Source organism: Salvia hispanica, chromosome 1 (assembly GCF_029641045.1).
Source record: "Salvia hispanica isolate PSC_SH4W2 chromosome 1, Shi_PSC_v1, whole genome shotgun sequence".
NCBI lineage: Eukaryota > Viridiplantae > Streptophyta > Magnoliopsida > Lamiales > Lamiaceae > Salvia > Salvia hispanica.
Window position 1 is genome coordinate 66,873,394 of NC_142692.1, and position 20,243 is coordinate 66,893,636.

At 33.0% G+C, this 20,243-nt stretch overlaps 2 protein-coding genes across 2 annotated transcripts; one reads left to right on the top strand and one right to left on the bottom strand.

Moving 5' to 3' along the window:
- Positions 1-2,726: 2,726 nt before the first annotated feature.
- On the bottom strand, positions 2,727-3,470 carry LOC125218396 (heavy metal-associated isoprenylated plant protein 16-like). The gene is made up of 3 exons (XM_048120052.2): positions 3,405-3,470; positions 3,198-3,276; positions 2,727-3,076 (listed from the first exon to the last, which is right to left on the bottom strand). The coding sequence occupies exons 1-3, from the start codon at positions 3,408-3,410 to the stop codon at positions 2,829-2,831; spliced, it is 333 nt and encodes a 110-aa protein (XP_047976009.2). The 5' UTR covers positions 3,411-3,470; the 3' UTR covers positions 2,727-2,828.
- An 11,288-nt stretch (positions 3,471-14,758) lies between these two features.
- Positions 14,759-20,006, top strand: LOC125224534 (phosphatidylinositol/phosphatidylcholine transfer protein SFH13-like). The gene is made up of 16 exons (XM_048127946.2): positions 14,759-14,902; positions 15,060-15,126; positions 15,575-15,681; positions 15,810-16,113; positions 16,622-16,721; positions 16,852-17,118; positions 17,411-17,488; positions 17,640-17,744; positions 17,831-17,880; positions 17,960-18,059; positions 18,179-18,262; positions 18,339-18,452; positions 18,704-18,848; positions 19,084-19,460; positions 19,543-19,617; positions 19,714-20,006. The coding sequence occupies exons 3-16, from the start codon at positions 15,675-15,677 to the stop codon at positions 19,732-19,734; spliced, it is 1,827 nt and encodes a 608-aa protein (XP_047983903.2). The 5' UTR covers positions 14,759-14,902; positions 15,060-15,126; positions 15,575-15,674; the 3' UTR covers positions 19,735-20,006.
- The last annotated feature ends 237 nt before the right edge of the window (positions 20,007-20,243 follow it).

A 20,243-nucleotide genomic window follows, 5' to 3' on the forward strand; every position in this document is an offset into this window, starting at 1 on the left:
ATTATAAAATTTAATTTTATAATAAATATTACTATTAAAATATTTAGACATGAGGCACGGTGAATGAGCCATAAAATGTGGAATTAATCTCCTCTCATTAATAATACTAGTACAATAGTTTGTTAGTCTATTTTTTTGTCTTAGCAGACTTGAGGCCCATGACCCAAAACCTAATCCACGCTATGTACTGGTTTTACAATTTTTAGCAAATATTCTTTTTATTCCTTCTAATTTCAATATAGTAGTACTACATTATATTAGTAGTAAAATTTTGTATACCTATTATTAAGAATCTGTTGCATCAAATTGGAGTATATAATTAAATTTGAAGAATTTATTATCATTTTTATTAGATAGCAATTTATATTTAGAGCTGATAATTAAATTCGAAAGAAGGGTATATTTTTTTATTCCAAAATAAATATTAATTTATGATGCATTACTAATACTATTAAAATAATTAAATTAAGGATGTAAATTGTTAAATAAAATATAAAAAGTTAGACCAAAAGAAGGTAGTAGTTGATAACTTGGGATAATGGGTTGTATAACAAGCAATGGAGAAGTTTCGACTTTTATATGAGTATTTGCACATATATATTCCTCCATTTATGATTGTTGAAAGGAACCACAAATTGTATTATTACATCAATCTATTACTCCCTCCGTCCCACATAATTTTACCCAATATTCCATTTTAGTCCGTCTCACATAATTTTATCAATTTCATTTTTACCATTTTTGGTAGTGGACCCCATATTCCACTAACTCATTCATACTCATATTTTATTATAAAACCAATACTTTAAAAGTATGACCCACATCCCACCAATTTTTTCAACTCACTTTCTATTGCATTTCTTAAAATCCGTGCCAAGTCAAACTGTGTAAAATTACGTGGGACAGAGGGAGTAAGTTAAATTTGAAATAGTGGTCATGACATTAATAATTAATTCATAATGAATATTCAAAGTATATATATGGACCCAATTTTGCATCCCACACATTACAGGTCCCCTCAAGACCCAGTCAAGGGTCAACTCTTCCTTCTCTACATCTCCCTCCCCAATCTATTAATTAGCTACTCTATTCTAAAATCTAAACAGACAATTTTGAGGCAATTGACTACTGCAATATTACAAGGTCTGATGCAACTAGCATCAACTAACTAATTGTCTCGCTACAAAAGGGATCTTTCGTATTACAATACATTTGTGACTTTGTAGAACAAATGTTGAAGAGATTTGCAAACGGCAATGAAAACTACCTCTAAATTCAATCTGAATATAAATTACATTGGTCAAAGTTTGATTTGTGTTTTTATTCTAGACTTTTAGTAAGAAACAAAGTAAATATGATAGTAAGAGTAGAAAATGATAGTAGTACTTACGTTTGCAGTCAAATTGGTAAGAAAGATAGTCGTCACGAATAACGTATAAAATATATAAGTATATAGTTAACCTAGTACTATATTATTAAAGAAACCAATATTGTAATATTGATGGGCTATTCTAGTTGACTATTCAGTGCTATTTAAATTGAAACTAGCTACTGTTCCCTTTGTCCATAAAATATTGTCTAAGTTTGATTCGACACGGATTTTAAGAAATATGAATAAAGGTGAGTTGAAAAAGTAATAGAATGAGGGTCTCACATTTATATATAGTTTTATAATAGAATGTGATTGTAAACTAAAAAAAAAAAAAGCAAAGTGGACCATGGACAGACCAAAATGATAAAACTGGACAACATTTTATGGACATAGGGAATAGTGTTTAATATCGTGGTAGTGTTATTATTAGATAGATATACTTATAAAATAGTCTATGCATCATTTTCAAACTATTCAGCGTTTGCGGCAATATAAGCTTATGAAATTATTGGAAACTCGCATACAAAAAGTTTGTTAAGATTAGTCCAAATAAGATTGTATTATAATGAGGATAAGAAACGATATTGGGCATAAAACACATGATTTACTATTCACATTTCACATGGAATTTGGCTTAGGGGTCAATTTTTTTATTTACTTCCTTTTAAGCTTCATACTTCAACACATACAATATAAAATAAATTAATTTAGATCATATACTTTACTATCAGCTTTTTTCGTATTGGATATCCAGATCAATGATATTTTCAATAAAGCGACGGGAATATGAATCTGGCCGTCTGTGGGTTGGAGCATGTGCTTATATAGAGGAGATGATCTGGAGATGGCGCGAACGACTGAATTTCTCCCCGCCAAGAAGCATAGGAGCAAGGACGGACGAGGGGTTAGATGTCTTTTCATTTAGTAAATTGGGGACAAGGAAGTCTTAACAATCGGTTATACAAATCTTTAGCATAAGGTTATATTGCTACCACACATTGTAATAACCAATTATGGAGATCTACCAAACGCCATACTAATTAAGATTACTTATATAAACATATGGGATTAACATTAATACAAGAACTTAAGGAAAACCCGTAAACCCTACCAAACGAGCCCTTACTATATAGGGAGTATAATATAAGAAAGAATACATGCATGTTATTTAATCTGTGTCGGCTATTTTGTATTGAGTGACCTTTATATGATACTAGTGTTCATTTTGGGAAGAAGAGAAAATGTCAAAATTTTGTGATCTATAGTATAATCAGGCGTCTTTATTAATTTGAGACAAAAATCCTATAGGTTTGTAAGTTATGTAACTATTATATATGATTCGGAAACATTTGAACAAATGAAAGGAGACAAATCTCCATATCTGGTACAGTGTATTTATATCCGACTTGCAAATATTCATTAATTATCAACAAGGAGACAATACATATATAAATGATCACATAATGGAGCAAATGGAAGGAGGAGGATCGTATACGCTTTCGCAACAAATTGGGGGGCAATACGGCGGCGGTGGACACACCGGCGGTACCGGGGGTTTGGGAGGCGGTGGCTTGGCTTCTCCGACGCTTATGATTTCTGCAAAACAAAACTTCTTCCTGAGACAATTTGCCAAAAACACCGAATCCACCTCTTCTCCCACCACCTCTAGCTTATCATTTGCTCCTACACTCACTGACATCACTCCTGCACATAAATCCATTGATATATACGAGATCGTGGATACTATCTTAAAATGAGAACGATCAGACAAACTAAAAAGGAAAGGTGGATGCAGTACATACGATGAGATAAATTATACTAGTACCTTCAACAGCCACAGCAATCTTCATGGCCTTGGACTTAGCCTTCTCACTATGCATCGGCACATTTATCACTATCTTTTTCTACATTACAAATTACAATCATAAAACATATAGTAGTACTAATATATTGATTCACTTTAGTTACACATATATAAACACACACACGGTTATTAATTTGCATGTGTCTATATATGAATCGAAAAGCCTACCTTCATACGTACGAAGATTAAGCCCCGGCCAGAAATTTTGTTGCTTTATTTTTGGATGATTAGTTTTGATAGATTTTGCAATTTATAAGGGAGAAAAAATATCCAGTTGCAATATATCTATATTTGGAGTAATAGTATATGCATGTGGGTTTCACTGTGTGGTTAAGCATTGGGTCTTCCATGGACCTCCACCAATTTTCAAAAAAACATAAAGATAGCTCCGTCACTGAATGTAAGCATCCCCACTTAATGACAATCAAATTTTAATTAACTTGGAATTGGGTAATTGTTTTGACAAACTATCTTTGTTTAATATTACATGCTTATCAGCTCCTGGTTATGTATAAGGTTATGCCGAGGAAAGTGGACGGCATGTAACTATATTTTCATGACTTCAATCAAATTGGCTTAATTAATCCATCAAAAAATGGTAGGTTTATTTGGAGTAATATATGAGTTTTATTCATTATGGATTAGAAAAATGAATAAAAATGATTAACTAGTACGTAAATGCTACTAAATGTATGTTAATTAACTAAATAGAATGTTTTGTTAATATATTCATAATAATAGTTGGTGAAAAAGATTGGTTTTGCGCAATAAAGGGATTACTACAATGTAATACTCCCTCCGTCCCACATTTGGAGTCACATTTAGTTATGGTATGGGTTTTAAGGAATTGGTGGAGTGTGTAATTAATGAAATGAGATGGTGAAGTGTGTAATAAATGAAATGAGATGGTGGAGTGTGTAATAAATGAAGTGAGATGATGAAGTGGGTAATAAATGAAGTGAGTTGGTTCAGGGACGAAGCCAGAAAATAATCTCAAGAGGGGCAAAAATATATATAGAGAAAATTTTGAAGAATTTTAGAAGGGGCATTTAGTGAGTAAAAGGTGTAAATTAGCAAAAAAATATAGAAATTTATATGTTAGTAGAAAATTTTGAGGAGGGGCATATGCCCCACCTAGCTATTCATTGGATCTGTCCCTAAGTTGGTTGAAGATGGGTCCCTTTTTTATTTTTAATGTAAATAATGACATTTTGATGTAATTTTGATGAACAACGGGGTAAAATTGTATGACCAAATATTGAAAATTCTAAATGTGACTCTAAAACTGGGACAGACTTTTATGGTAAAATGTGACTCCAAAACTGGGACGGATGGAGTACTTACATTAATAACTAGTGGAGTGAAAATAATGTTGTTGTGGAATAAATACATTAATTTGATTACGCGAATTAAAATAGTTGCCACGGCTTTATTACTACAGAGAGTGGTTTAAGTGAGTATTTTTTTTTTCAATGAGAAATTTGAGAACTGAATTTTTTTTATATATATTAATATATTTGCGAACTGATCTATAGTATACTACTCTAAAAATAATGATTTTGAATGTAAAACTACTTATAATACACAACCATTTTTATGTCATATCTTTCCTTATGTGTGGAATATCTTTTCCCTCTAGTGAATTTTTATGTGTGGGATTATTTTTTTGTAAGGGACATGTTAAATTATCTTGTAGAGAGCTCTCAATTTATTAATTGATTGAAATGGACTTATGCGTTTGTTTGCATTTGATTTTTAATCTAGCAATTATTAGTTGAATATTAATGTTAAACTGATCCTAGGGCAACCAAATTATTGAGTTTTGTTTGACTAGAGTGGACTTCGGTCCCCCAATCTTCAATTCTCTAATTAAATACTTCACCAAACTATTTTGATTAAACATTACTTACCCATCTCGTTTCTAATTAAATTTCTTACATACCTGTCGTTTCAATAATTAATTACTCACATACCTCTCCACGTTAAAAAGAAAGGAAAATATAGACTGTAGGCTCTTAATTTGTTGTATCAAAAAATTATTGTTTTTATCTTTTTTTTTTATTTTCTTTTTTTTAATCGGTGAATAAATTTTTTTATACTAGAGGAAGGACGCATACGTCAGAGTGCTTCAATCATTGTATTTGTAGTGTTTATTAAAAAAAATAGTCTAGAATAAGGGTTTTTAACTTAACCTATAGTAATACTACATATAATCCGTACAGAAAGTAATAATAATTAATTATACTGTCTAATCGTAATAAAAACTAATGATTAATGAATTACTTCGATTCCTTGATTTCGACTAATTTAACCTTAGGATTTCAATTTTTCATGTCAATAATATACAAGAGAGGTTAATTGCATTATGTTTCGTTAAAATAAAATTAGCTATTTCACGAAACAAATTCTATATATGATGATACTACGTATACTGAATATGAATAATTGCATTATGTTTCGTTAAAATATATAGCTATCGTTAATTAATTGCCGATAAATAGGCCATTCTGCACCCATTTATTGATTTATAAAAAGTAGTTGAAATTCAAATACTTCCTCCGTCCCACAAAATATGTCACACTTGTGGGATGACACGGGATTTTAGGAGGTTTTGTTTTATTTGTTAGATGAAGAGAGAAAATATAATTTTTATATTAATGTGAGAGAGAACTTTTTCCAAAAATGAAAATGTGACATCTTTTGTGGAACAAACTAAAAAGGAAAGTGTGACATCTTTTGTGGGACGGAGGGAGTACTAATTTATGCATGGTGTTCGGTCGTATTTGTTGTGAGATTATGGGTGTACGATGAACTATACCATCAGTGGCGGATCTAGGGGGGCAGGAGGGGGCGGTCGCCCCCTCCGTGCGACTATTTTCCCCTTATCAGGACGTAAAATTACCATGTCCGCCCCCTCCGTTTACCTCCGGCGTCGCCTCGAATAACGAAAAAAATAGTCATGTCCGCACTGAATCAAGCTAATACTATATATTCCGCCCCCTCCATTTCCGGATCCTGGGTCCGCCACTGTATACCATGTATTAGTGGATGAAATTATTTGACCTTTTACCGATTCAATGTAGTTTGGAATTTCTTAATTGGAGTATTTCTTAACATGATGTTGTTCTGGATTTTTTACAGCCGATTAATTAATTGAGTGGGATAGACTTACGCGTTTTTTGCATTTGAATTTTACGATAATACTATTAATTAGTTGAATAAAACAACTTGACGATCGAGTTAGTTATTTATGTTACGAAACAATATATGACAATTTATTTTGCTATAGTTGGACGTTGATCAGCCATTTTTTTTGTGTAATTACCTAACCAACTATTTTGTTTATAGTACTAACCTATCAACTATCTGCAGCCACGGTTGTTTCAGATTTTATTTTATCTATTTTCTTTTATAGCGAGAAAAGTCTGAATTGAGATTTTAGTGCAAGAAGTATGTGTGTAAGTGCTTCAATAAAAAAAATTGTCATCTTGTTAGTTTCGGAAACCCGAATAAGTGATGGGCACACTTTTGTAAAACTCACTTGACATAACACTATCGCAGTTCAGCAAGCCACATCAACTATTTGGTTCTGGTTCACTTGTAGATGATAGTAGTAGTGTCGTACGTACAAGTGATATGAAATCAATTATTCAAGATTTTTAAAGTTTAAGTGATAAATAGTTTGAGATTTAATGGAACAGAAATGTGATCAAATGAAAACTCTAAATGTGGTACAAACTCAAAACTATGATCTGGATCATTGAAAAATGTCAACAGATCACAAAAAAGCATCAACAGAAAAATGTCAACAGAATTTCAATGGTAGTCAATGATTGATGTTGTGTTGATATTGTGTTGACATTAAAATCATGAAATTTACACTGTGTTGATATTGTATTGAAACTGTGTTGAAGCTGTGTTGAGGAGTTTTGAGTTTGTACAATATATAATTTTGCATTTTATCACTACCCTAATGGAATATTATCTCATTTTAATCCTCTTAATATTGAAAATATGCACTTCATTAAAAAAAATAATCAATTTATTACATGTCACTTTTAAAGGGAGAATGGGCCTTACTAGATCATTGGGCTTGATTATCAATTTCATCAATCCAAAGTTCAAGAATATGGGTTTTCACATTTCAATTCTAGATCATGCACAAGTCACTAAAAACTAATCAATAAATATTGATTATTCTTTATTGTTGAATTTGCAACATTGAATAACTTATTTATATTTTTTATTTGAAATTTAATATAACTATGCAAAATTCACATTCCATTAACTTTATATATCTTGTTTTTGTTATAACTTTGCCGAGTCAAAATGAGACATTTATTTATGAATGAATGGCATAAAAATTGAAAACAAAAAAGGTTTCTAAATCATGGTTACTACATATTTCATGCTACTATAAGTGAGCAAGAAGAGCAAATTTGTATTTCCAAACACAAATTCATAGCTCAAATTAAATTAAAAAAATCGAAAGATTTGAATACCACCACTAACTACACAGCTTCTGTAGCAATGAATTTGATAAAATACAAATAAAATAATAAAGTTAAAATAAGGAGGGAATCTTGAAATACATACCAGTGGTCCATAATCGAAAAAAGGGTGGGGGCACACTCGAAACGTCTCTGTTGTGAAGCAACTACAGATTGTATAAAACCAAATTATTACAGTTTCATTGCTTGTGTTGTTCTGTTTGTTTACTTTCATCCTATTTCGTATTTGATCAAACTCAGTTTTCATTCGAAAGAGACTTTACCAAACTCCCATCTTCTCCATTTCCATGTCTCAACAATTTGGTACACATGTGACTTCTTCTCAATTTTCATGTTTATTTTACATCAAAAATTGGATCATTTAAGCCATCTAATCACATATAGATATATTCACATACATGAAATTACTAGAACTTTAGGGTTTAGGCCGTGTGTGTTGGCCTAACAGTAGAATAATTAGTGTCGTTTCGAGTCCGCATAGTCCTAAAATAGCTAATAAATATAGTAAAACTTATGGTGTTGCTTGCAATATGTTATGTGCCGTATAATGCTAGAGAAATTTGCTAGCTACTCCCTCCGTCCACGATTAAGAGTCTCACTTTTAAATGGCGTGGATTTTAAGAAATGTTAAGAAAAGTGAGTGAAAGAAAGTTAGTGGAATAGGGTCTCACTTGTATATATTAGTTTTAAATGATATGTGAGTAGAATGGGTTAGTGAAATGTGGGGTCTCTTTACCATTTATGATAATTATGAACCGGGACTTTTATTCGTGGACGGACCAAAATGGAAAAGCGGGACTCTTATTCATGAACGGAGGGAGTATCCATCAATATTTTTCTAACCTAAAATGTTACTAAAACAGTATGGAATGAGGGTGAGATTTGTCCCCACAGTTACATGTAGAAAAGGTATGCAATATCATATCCTTAAAAATCCCAAGAAAAATATTTATAAGGTCCCCATCTTCTTTTTAGTTTTTTATATGTATAGGAGTAACTATGCCTGTATAAATAATTTTTTATGATTTCGCGTATGAACTAAAAATTACTCCTTCCGTCCCATTTTAGGAGTCTCATTTGCGTTTGGCACAAGTTTTAAAAATATAAAGGAAAGTTGGTGAAAAAGACAGTGGAATGTGAGTCCTACTTTTATATAGGTAAATTAGTTTTATAATAGAATGTGAGTGCAAAAATGTTAGTGGAATGTGAGACCTATTACCATTTATGCAATATTCTAATCGACACTCTTAAAGTGGGACACCCAAAAATAGTAAATCAGAACTCCTAAAGTGGGACAAAGATATTATGTCTCAAATGTACATATTTTTCAAAAGATTGTCAATTGACCCAAATTAATAATAAAGGGGACACTTAAAATAGCTAAATATTTCAAACGATTGATGTATACTCCCTCTGTTCCCTCATAGTTGAGTCATTTTTCTATTTCGGGAAGTTTCCTCATAGTTGAGTCATTTTCATATATAGTAGTAACTTTTTTCTCTTTTTTACTTTACTCTCTCTTACTTTATTCTCTCTACATTATTCACTTTTTATTTTATTCTCTCTACTTTTTTTCTCTTTCTTACTTTTTTATCTATTTATTTAACATACTCAACATTCATTTTTTAAATTTCGTGCCAAAAAGTTTCGCCTCAGCTACGAAGGAACGGAGGAAGTACTAAACTAAACGATATAGTTGGATGTCTACATTACTTGAGGTAGTTACTAAACTTAGGAGAACTAGTCACAATTACATTTAATTTGACAAAATATATCAATTAATTAATAGCGTAAAAACAATAGTAAAATTATGATTATTGTTATAATTAGTGGATGATTGGCAATATTATTGTTTGTGGGGGTCTGCACCGACCAATCCTTCCCTTGGTGTGTGAGTGGCATTTAATATTGAGGATGATGATGATGCCCTCATTTATTATGTAACTAAATTCATAATGTCATAATAATTTCCCCTGACTCCTATTAAATTCCATCTCATTTATTGCACCAAACTAGTCTGTTTTGCACTGTCCTATTCCCTATTTCCCCACCTAGTATTTCACATGAGGTCAATCAATATTGTAATGTACATAAATCAACAAAAAAAAAAGATGAATATTGATGATGTTCATATATAGGGGGTGGGGAGAGTGACCCCAGCAGCCACTGTGGTGTCCATGTCTGCAACGAGGTGTGAAAGTGACAAGGCTCTGTGATTTAGACCGTGCCGTCCGCATCTCCAATTCCTCTTGTTTCTTTTTCTTACCTTTTTAACCTTTTCAACGCTTCTCTTCATTCCCCTTTCCTACTTTGTTTTTATTCATTTCCATTTTTTCTTTTTATCCCATCAAAACTCTACCATTATTGATAGGATAATCTGCTAATTTACTCAACTATTGATCATCTGTTCTAATTTTACTACCAGACTTTTAAGAAATAGTAGCGAATTAGAAGAGATAAAACGAGAATACAACTAGTCAGGGACGGATGTACATGTATCCTACCAGTGGCGGATCTAGGGGGAGCAGGAGGGGGCGTGCGACTATTTTCCCCATATCGGGACGTAAAAATACCATGTTCGTCCCCTCCGTTTGCCTCCGGCGTCGCCCCGAACAACGAAAAAAATAGCCATGTCCGCACTAAATCAAGCTAATACTATATATTCCGCCCCCTCCGTTTCCGGATCCTGGATCCGCCACTGCATCCTACAAGGGGCAAATGTCCCACCTTAAAAAAATTTATTAGTGCTATTTTGATCATTATTTTTTAAAAAAATTTGAAATACCATTATAAATGCCCCTTCTAAAATCCTTAAAATGTCTTTGTATGGAATTTTACCCTACCTATACAGAATTTTTGGATCCGTCCCTAGTGAGACTATTTAATTTGGTGGATTATAATGCACCGTCATTTTGTTGCCATAATGTGACGTGGTTTTGGTTTATGTCCAGTCATGCCAAGTAAGTGAGTCATTAAGCCATATCGAAATCTTGATTTCTATCAAAATTAGATTAAGTGGATAGTAAATTTACATGCAAATTATAAAAGCTGATATACAAATCACAATTTTATTAAAGTTTAAATTCTGTAGATAAAAAGACTTGATACTATATATATTTCAGAGTTAATTGTAAATAAAATCATCTCTCTAATCCAAGTTTAGTACTCCATCTGTCCCATTTATTTGAGATATTTTTTTTCGCAGTCGTTTTAAAAAAATGATATTCCCTCCATCACTTACGAAGAGAGTCATTTCTTTTCGTCACAAGATTTAAGAAAATGGAGTATTATTAGTATAGTGAAGAGTGAATAAAGTAACAGAGGAAATAAGTAGAAAGGAAAAAGTACGAGAAAGAATGTCAAAAGGGAAATGACTAACTCCCATAGTTTATGACTTGGGGGAAATTATGTATGCTTTTGGCAAATGAAAAATATCATGCTAACAAAATATTTGAATATTTAAACGACTTCATTAATACATTTAATTAATTATGTATTAAATTTTTACATACAAACGCATTACGTTGATAAATACATAAACGTAGAATGATAGAACGTTTTGCTATGGAACTATTTAGAAAAATATCGTCGTTATGATATAATTATGCCAATTTTGAAATTTGTAGAATAAACTAGAATTTGACAAAACGTGATAATAATTTTCTTTTACCATTTACCAAAAATCCTTGTATGGATAGTGCTTTTACAAATTTGACCCCACAACTATTCTCTAGGGGACGGCATGCTGTGCCAGTTGAAACCATTCATCAAATCTGCCCCATGGATTTGAAATCTTTTAGATTCCCTTCACTTAGATATTCTCACAATAAAGTTGCTATTTTCCCATCTCTCCAAAACCTATTTTTTCTCTCTCTCCTTTTTGTTTTTATTCATATATACACTTCCCTCTACTCTATCTATACCCAACTTTATTGATTTGCCAATACATTGAAACATGGATTCTCTTTTCTTTTCAGCAGAGCCATAGCCTTGTTTGTAGCCTCCCTTGTTTTTGCTTCAAGAAAATGCCTTGTTATGAATTTAAGTACTCCATAAAATTACAACATGATGAGACTTTTCAAAATAATCTCAAATACTACGAAGAACTTAATAGTATTATACAATAATGAGCATTGCATTCAATGTTGCTTCTGCCCTCACTTTTTCCATTTCTCCTTATCAACTTTTTACCATTGTTTTTTGTACTCCTATGTGAATATTAACCTACAAAACCAACATTGTACTTTAATCAAAAACCCTACCTAACACTGCAATTTTGCAATACAGCTTTAATCAGAGAAACCCCTTTATTTTATTTTTCTTTTGTCAATGGTGTTGGGAAGAAGAAGATCTAGGTATGTCACCCAATAAAATATTTTTGAATAGAAATAATGTGATAGCTTGAAACCAGTGATCTGACATTTTTTTTGGATGACAACAAAATTATTACACAACTCTCCACATGCATAAAGTTAAACACTGCTACCTTGTAGCCCACTATACATAACCCAATCCCTTGTTACACTACATTACTCCATTATTTTTCTTCAATTGTAAGTACATAAAATCAAATCTTTGACCCATGGATTTTTAATTGTTTGACATTTTCTGTGACCATCTAAATTATTAAATATAATTTCTCATTTATGATAAATAATTGTATATAGACCGAGCTTAGTGGTCAATGCCTTATAACGGTATATAGACGTATAGTTAATGGTCTTTGAATGTACATACATTTCATTTTGATGTATTTAAGTGGGTTGAATGTATTTGAGTCATTGACTCTTTTATCAAGTTCAGTAACTTGCATTTTTATTTTGTTTGAAAAATGAACAACATTTTTTATCATCCTAAAAAAAACTACTTCCAACATTCTAATTAAGTTGAGTAAAAACTTCTGACCACAAAAATTAATAAATTGTGTTGAAAAGTAGTAAAGCTGTGGAAAGATAAAGGGAGAGTAAAGTAGATGATGAAGTAAAGTAAGAGTAATTAGTTTTTTTTTTGTCAAAAAAAAAGAAGAAAATGACTCACCTTAGTTGGAACATCCCAAAGAGAAATACGACTTTTTATTTCGATATGTAAAAGGAATGCGACTTACACTTAGTTAGGACAGATTAAGTATTATATTGTACTCCATCATCCTAAAAATAAACTATATTCCCTCTGTCCCAAGGTAGTTTGGGGCATTTTTTTTAGACACAAGAATAAGAAATTGATGTGTTAAATGTTAAAATTGAAAAAGTAAAGTTAGAGAGTGCATAGAATATATGAGAGATGAAGATAGACTAACGTAAGATAGATAAATTTTTGGCTAAAAAAAAAATTTACTCGACTAATTTAGGATAATTCAATAAAATATGACTAAATTATTATGACCAAGATTGTATTTTGTACATATCGTCGTATTTTGTACATATCATCCTCTATTTCATAATGATAATTCAAAAAAATATGACTCAATTATTATGACCAAGATTGTATTTTGTACATATCGTCGTATTTTGTACATATCGTCCTCTATTTCGTAATTAATGATGATAGCAACAAAACGGAATTTTTATGGAATTAGTATCACCTTTACCAATTATAAATTCTCAACCTGACCACCTATGTAACTAACGCAACTAACTCTATAAACCTAGTGTTACCTCCCAAAATTTTAAATTAAAAAAATACTACGAGTATATGCAATATTTCCATCAAATTTATTACACTATAGGAGTATATAATATTGAAGCATCAATAATCTACTGTGCATACATTTTCATTCAATTATTTGTCCATAAACTTCAAAATAGTGATCGAAAGCAAATTCACTAATTAAACCATATAAAAAAACTTGAAGAGTTTAATAGTGAAATATAGGATGAACAAAACATAGGAGTATAAAATAGTGGAAGATGTAAAATACTGATAATAATATACTAATACTAAATGCTTCTAAAAGTTTTGACGCAAATATTCAAGCGGTGGTAAAACAATTAGTTTGATTTATTGGTTGAAAGAGAAAAATAAAATAGATAAATATAAATAATTTAAGTGCTTTTACGCATACATAATAAATAGTGCAGTGTTTGTGGCAATTGAATTCCATTGTCACTTATAACTTCCTTGGCCCATAACAATAATTTTGTTTTACCATTTTGATCTTTTTGATAATAAGAGTGATATTCTTTTTCTTTTATTTTTATTTTTATTTTTTTTATAGTTAAATGAACATAAATTTAAAGGTGGCCACATAGAGGATTCAAATCTGAGATTTTTGGTCTCAGGCATTTTTAACTTATTTCACCCGTATTTTATTATAAAACTAATACATATATAAGTGGAACTAATATTTTATTAATCTATTCAACCCATTTTTATTTATATTTCATAAATGCTCGCTATAAGACCATCTCCAAGGGGACACTAAAACCTAAAATGAGATAGGTATTTAGCTCCAATAGTACTAAAAAAACAATTCCATTTTTGGTTTTTGAGAAAAAAATACCTATCTTTAGGTTTATACTAAACCAAAACCTAAAAGTTTTTCAATTTTTGTGAGTAAAAAAGGCATAATATTGAGTATATTTTTTTAAGTTTGAGTTTAGTATAAATGATTGGAGTAAAATAATATTTGATGTGACATTTACACTAAAATGAATTTGAGTGTAACGTAAATGTTTGGAGATGCTCTAACTAATAGGACACAGAAGGAGCATTTACCTATAAATATAAGGGCAAAATTGATTTCGTTTACTACTAGTAATAAAAAATTTACCCAGATTCCAAAAGAGAATGAATAAAAAATATGGCGGGTACACTAGTCTGTTGGCCGTGGAATCACTTTTTACCTCGTTTAAAACCTAAAAAGTGCAAAATTACAGACACGCCGTAACTTTTTTTATTCCGGTTTTACCGCCACGGCAGCAGATTCTTCATTCTTCCCCCTCTCCTCTGTTAATTTTTTTTTTTTAAAAAAAGGAAAATGACACGTAAGCAGTTGAAAGGGGCAGCAGCGGTGCGACAAATAACAGCAATGCCGAAAATACGAAACCAAATAAAAAAGGTTTGATATGATTTGGCTGAGTGAGACCGCAAAATACAGCACAGCAAAGAGGATTGAGATTTGAAGGAGAAGAAGACGTACACACAGCACACCTATACGTACACATTCCCCCTAATCCCTATCCCTATATAATATTAGTCGTTAGATCTTTCGTTTTCATTCAATCCTTTTTTTTTATTTTTCGAGGAAAATTCGCTTCCGATTCTATTTTATTTATTTATATAACTAAATTTAGCACTTATCTGTGAATTCAAGGCCGAAGAAATCAATGCAGTAGGCTCTCGCTGTTGCGATCCAGCTGCTACGGATTCTGCGGTTTAGTGTAAGTTTTGCTATGGCTAGATGCTTCGCGTTTCGTGATTATCCATTCATCGCATTGATTGATCGTTTGTAGTGTGTGAGTAATTTTTTTTATTGTGTAAGCCTTTTGAATCTAAATGCAATGCGAGATCCGAGGGAAATTTTAATTGCATTATTGAATTTCTCCTTTTATGAAGATTGTGAATGTGGATTATGAGAACCGGAGGAATGTTGTGCTTGTGATCTAGCTTCACTAATGGAATTCGCGGTCTTCCAATTTATTTTGACGGTAGCGTAAATTTGAGCTGTTTTCTGATGAGATTAATTTGATCATTGAACTTGCCTTTTGTTATTTTGATGTGGTTATTATCTTATCTAGTTTGATGAATCATTGGCAATAAATAGTTGATTACACATTGGATTATGGAGTGCAAATTTGTTACCAATACAATTGTTTATTGTTACTGTAGTGCAGCTTGGGCGTCATCATTTTCTTTGCGAAGCAGGCGACTTTAACCTTGAAAATCTGATATCCTCTCCTCTGAGCTATACATCTTGGTCCTGGCGACAATGTCAGGTGGGTGGCTAATAAGCTGCTGCTTTTTCTTAATATGAATATGAATGCCTATTATATGATCCATTATCTGAAGAGAGAAACAAGCTCTGAAATGATGCTTTTGGCTCTTGACTTGTTCAATGTGCTAGGCCAGGATGGATTCGATAGTTATGACGAAACAAGGGAGAGCAAATCAGACTGTGAGAACTCAGATGATGAGAGGAGGAAATCAAGAATTGGGGCTTTCAGGAAAAGGGCTATAAATGCTTCAAACAAGTTCACTCATTCTCTCAAGAAAAGAGGTAAAAGGAAAGTTCACTTTGGCCTGCCTTCCATTTCCATTGAGGATGTACGCGATGCAACAGAGGAGAGTGCTGTCTGTGACTTGCGTCAAAAACTTCTTGATATGGAATTGCTGCCACTGAAACATGATGATTACCATACTTTGTTGAGGTGAGCTTTTCTCTGGGTTGGCTTTCTCGATCGGCATATGTGACTTCAGACTTCAGAGCATTTAGGACTGTTGGAGCTCTATCAGTTGTAATTATTGAATCCTAACATATTCACCTTTCAAGAGTTGTAACACTGTCAGGAACTTGGCTATTAGTCATTTTGCCTGGACAATTTGAACCAACCCCCCTTTTTTCGCATGATGATAATTGATCATAGCAAATGAAATGCTGTGTTTCATTTTGTATAATTTGGTGCATGAATTTGTGTTTCTTTTCTTTTGGTTCTATGATAGTAATTTATGACTATATGGAGAAGTATCCAACAATATTTAGTAATCAATTTCATTTCATCTTTGAAGTCTGTGTTTTTGTTGAAGAAAAGGGGTTTGGGTGGGGAGGTCGGGGCACCAGTCATTGCCACTCCCCCATCCTCACCATGTCATATAAGGTTCCTCCATCTTTTATTTTCTGCAGTAATCTAACTGTTAATGATATTGATTTGTATACAGATTCCTGAGAGCAAGAGATTTCAACATTGACAAAACCATCCAGATGTGGAAAGAAATGCTTCAGTGGAGGAAAGAGAATGGAGCGGACACCATATTGGAGGTACGAGTATACATTATAAAAGTTGAAAAGCAGTTCTGAGTGGATACACTCTTGTACATATGTCACCCTTAGGTGGGGGTTAGTGATTGTTTCACCATTTAGTGATGAAATGTGTAATCATTTGCTTCAGGACTTCAAATTTACAGAGCTGGAGGAAGTCTTACAATGTTATCCCCAAGGATACCATGGTGTTGACAAAGAAGGCAGACCTATATACATTGAAAGGCTTGGGAGGGCCCACCCTGGCAAACTAATGCGCATCACTTCTATTGAACGGTATTTGAAATATCATGTTCAGGAGTTTGAGAAGGTTATATATGAGAAGTTCCCTGCTTGTTCTGTTTCTGCAAAGAAGCGAATATGTTCTTCCACCACAATTTTGGATGTACAAGGCCTGGTTAGTCAATCAACTCAACTCTGAAACAATTTTAGTTCCTGATTCCCTGATAATTATAATGGGATTTGTGAATAAAAGACTCTTACATCCTATGTTTTGCTATAATTGACTTCTTTTCCCGCTTCCTGTGTTCTGCGAATAAAGGAGCATCCTTTTCTATAACAATAGTTCTCTGAGTGGCAGGGAACTCAGGAATTTGTTTTCTGGTTTTATCTTACATTTCATGTCTTCACATTTGTTGATAAACTTTGAAAATAGATGTCTAGAATAATGTCAATGGTGGTTATTTCAGGGGATAAAGAATTTCACCAAGACTGCTACCAGTTTACTGGCTTCCATGACAAAGATTGATAATAGTTACTACCCAGAGGTAATCATTATCATCTTTGTTGTAATATCAGTATTAACACCACAAACATCATTATTGTTATTATTGTTGTTGTCAATTAGTTCTAGGGATAATATTTGTTTGAGACTATTTATGTGCTCCCTTTTTTAAGTATTTCCATTTATATATACAGACTCTTCACTCTTTGTACATTGTTAATGCTGGAACTGGATTCAAGAAGGTTCTCTGGCCTGCTGCACAGAAGTTTCTGGATCCAAAAACTCTCTCTAAAATCCATGTAAGGATATGTAAATCCATTCATGCCTTATATCTGTTTGTCCCATTTCCGGCGACATACTGATCTAAAAATTCATTGTCAAACAGGTTTTGGACCCCAAGTCTTCTGGAAAACTACTGGAAGCCATTGATCCATGGTTTAATTTTCTCTTCTGCATTGCCTCATATATCTTTTACAACAAAATGTCATCTAACAGTTTCTCATTTTATCCATAGTCAATTACCTGAGTTTTTGGGCGGAACATGCTCTTGCAATACTGAGGGAGGTTGCCTAAGATCTAATAAGGGTCCGTGGAATGATCCAGAGATACAAAAGGTTAGCACAATTATGAGTAGTTCGCGTACTTCTAATTGCAACTTGCAGAACATCGCTCAAGATGTCGAAGTCTGTATATCTGTAATTATTTACTAATGCAAATAATCGTCCTTTTGTAGCTTATGTTCAATGCAGAACCAGCTCTTGTCGGGCATATTGCAAAATCAGCAAGTGACTCGTATATTCAAATCCGTTCACTGAAGGTAGCGTTTTTTCATAACTGGCATTTTTTAGTTTCTGTTATATCATGTGTCACATTTTGGTATATCACATTCTCAGGGTAAATGCGGGGATATCTCTACTCTTGAATCATGGTCTGATGGTGATGATCCTTTTTCTCCAACAAAACTAAATAGCTCCGTGAATACAAAACTGGCTTCTGTTCATGAAGAAGTGAGTCTGATACATGCAAATCACTATTAGTAATTCTAAAATATATCACTGCACAATATGTAAACAAAAATATGGTTACTTTAATCCCCCCCCCCCCCCTCCTTCCATCTCTCTCCTCCCCCTTCATTCCTCTCGCTCACTTTGCACATACCAACTAAAAAACGCACCTATCTATGTAGTCATTGTGGAATATTTGTTGGCAGCAATGCAGTGTGGTTGCCTACTCATAAATTGATAACTTTTTTTTTCAGGGCAGAAGATCAGATGCACATACCTATAGCAGTTCCAGTGAGTATTTTAGTGCAGTGGGCAGTGATGGAGAAGATGAGTATGGACAGGATAATGAGTCTATGTATATGAACAGTGCAAGAAATAGAGATGCTGATGCCAAACCAAGTATGAGAGATTTGTTTATTCTCCTTAATGTGTCTCTCTTGTTGTGTGGTGCATGTTGATTAGCTATCGCTCGTTCTTTTTATCTTAATTCCTTATATATACCTTTTGATCTAATTAAATTGAGAAAGCAAATTGTGAGTGTATGTAGTCCTCTTGTGTTTTTATACCACTAATTAATTGTTTTAACCATATACTCTACTCTTTTGCTTAAGATTGTGTTTTGGGACTGTGTCAGGTACCATAAAGCATAAGATGAAAGTCGTGAAGAGAGGTTTGCATTATATGTCCAGACCATTGGTGTTTTTACTGGTCAAGCTTTCACTGTTAGTCCAAAAGGTACCTATCGAATATTCGAAGAGACGGAGCAATGTTAGTCCACCAAACGTACTAAGGAGTGACCCTGCACCAAAAACCAACCATTACATCCACGAGAGAGCTGTGAGAAGAGAGGAGATGGTTCGTCCATGCATACAGCGTCTCCAAAGGCTTGAAAGTTTGCTGGAAGAACTCAACAGCAAACCTAGAGAATTTCCAGCTGAGAAGGACCAAATGCTTCAGCAATCACTTGATAGAATCAAGAACATGGAGTGCGACCTTGAGAAAACAAAGAGGGTAATCATCCACCAGATTCGGTCATAACTCAGCTGAGTTCTGGCCGACATGAATTAAACTGTATCTTTTTTTTTGTTTCCAGGTGTTGCACGCGACAGTGGTGAAGCAGCTCCATATAGCAGAGTTTCTGGAGAATATGCGAGAGTCCGAGTTTCAGGTAAGTCAATTGGCCGAGCAGGGCATGCGCTTCAATTTCACAATTGCACTGCCTCACTCAGACAATCTTACTGATCTAGTTTGGACTCATTTGCAGAAACCGAGGTTTTTCTGTTAAGTGTTAAACGCGGGAGGAATGCAGCTTCAGTTATGATTTCGTATTCGGAGGAATGCAGTTGGTCGTTGTTGACTGGACAGTGTATACATTTTAGTGTAAAAAAAAGGCAATAGTTGATCTAACCGTGCTCCGATAAACTAGGTTAGGCTCTCTTTTCTCCAAATATAATGTCGGTAAAGAATAGAGCAAACATGTAGAAATGAAGCAGTTTTCATCAAGATGTAACTGCTCTGCTAATATTTATACGAGGAAAGATCCATGCTTTTGCTTTACTTCTTTTCCTTTTTCTGTTTATTAACTAAGGAACTAGGAAGCAGCATGTTGTTAGAATGAAAGCTGTCGTGCACACACTACCAACATAGAGTTGTGGCGTCCACGATGTGGATTTTGTATTCTTAGGTAGGTCTAATAGTACTTTCTCTGTCTACGAAAACATGACGCTTTTTTTCATTTTAGATCATCTGTGAATACGAAATTAAGAAATTTGCTCGTATTTAGATTAATATAAC

What these genes read in the sequence shown, in the direction of transcription:
- LOC125218396 (XM_048120052.2), bottom strand. An exon ending in GATTGCTGTGGCTGTTGAAG is followed by an intron (nt 3,077 to 3,197) that starts GTACTAGTATAA and finishes ATTTATGTGCAG; the next exon opens with GAGTGATGTCAGTGAGTGTA.
- LOC125224534 (XM_048127946.2), top strand. An exon ending in GATTACCATACTTTGTTGAG is followed by an intron (nt 16,114 to 16,621) that starts GTGAGCTTTTCT and finishes ATTTGTATACAG; the next exon opens with ATTCCTGAGAGCAAGAGATT. An exon ending in CTGGAAGCCATTGATCCATG is followed by an intron (nt 17,881 to 17,959) that starts GTTTAATTTTCT and finishes TTTTATCCATAG; the next exon opens with TCAATTACCTGAGTTTTTGG.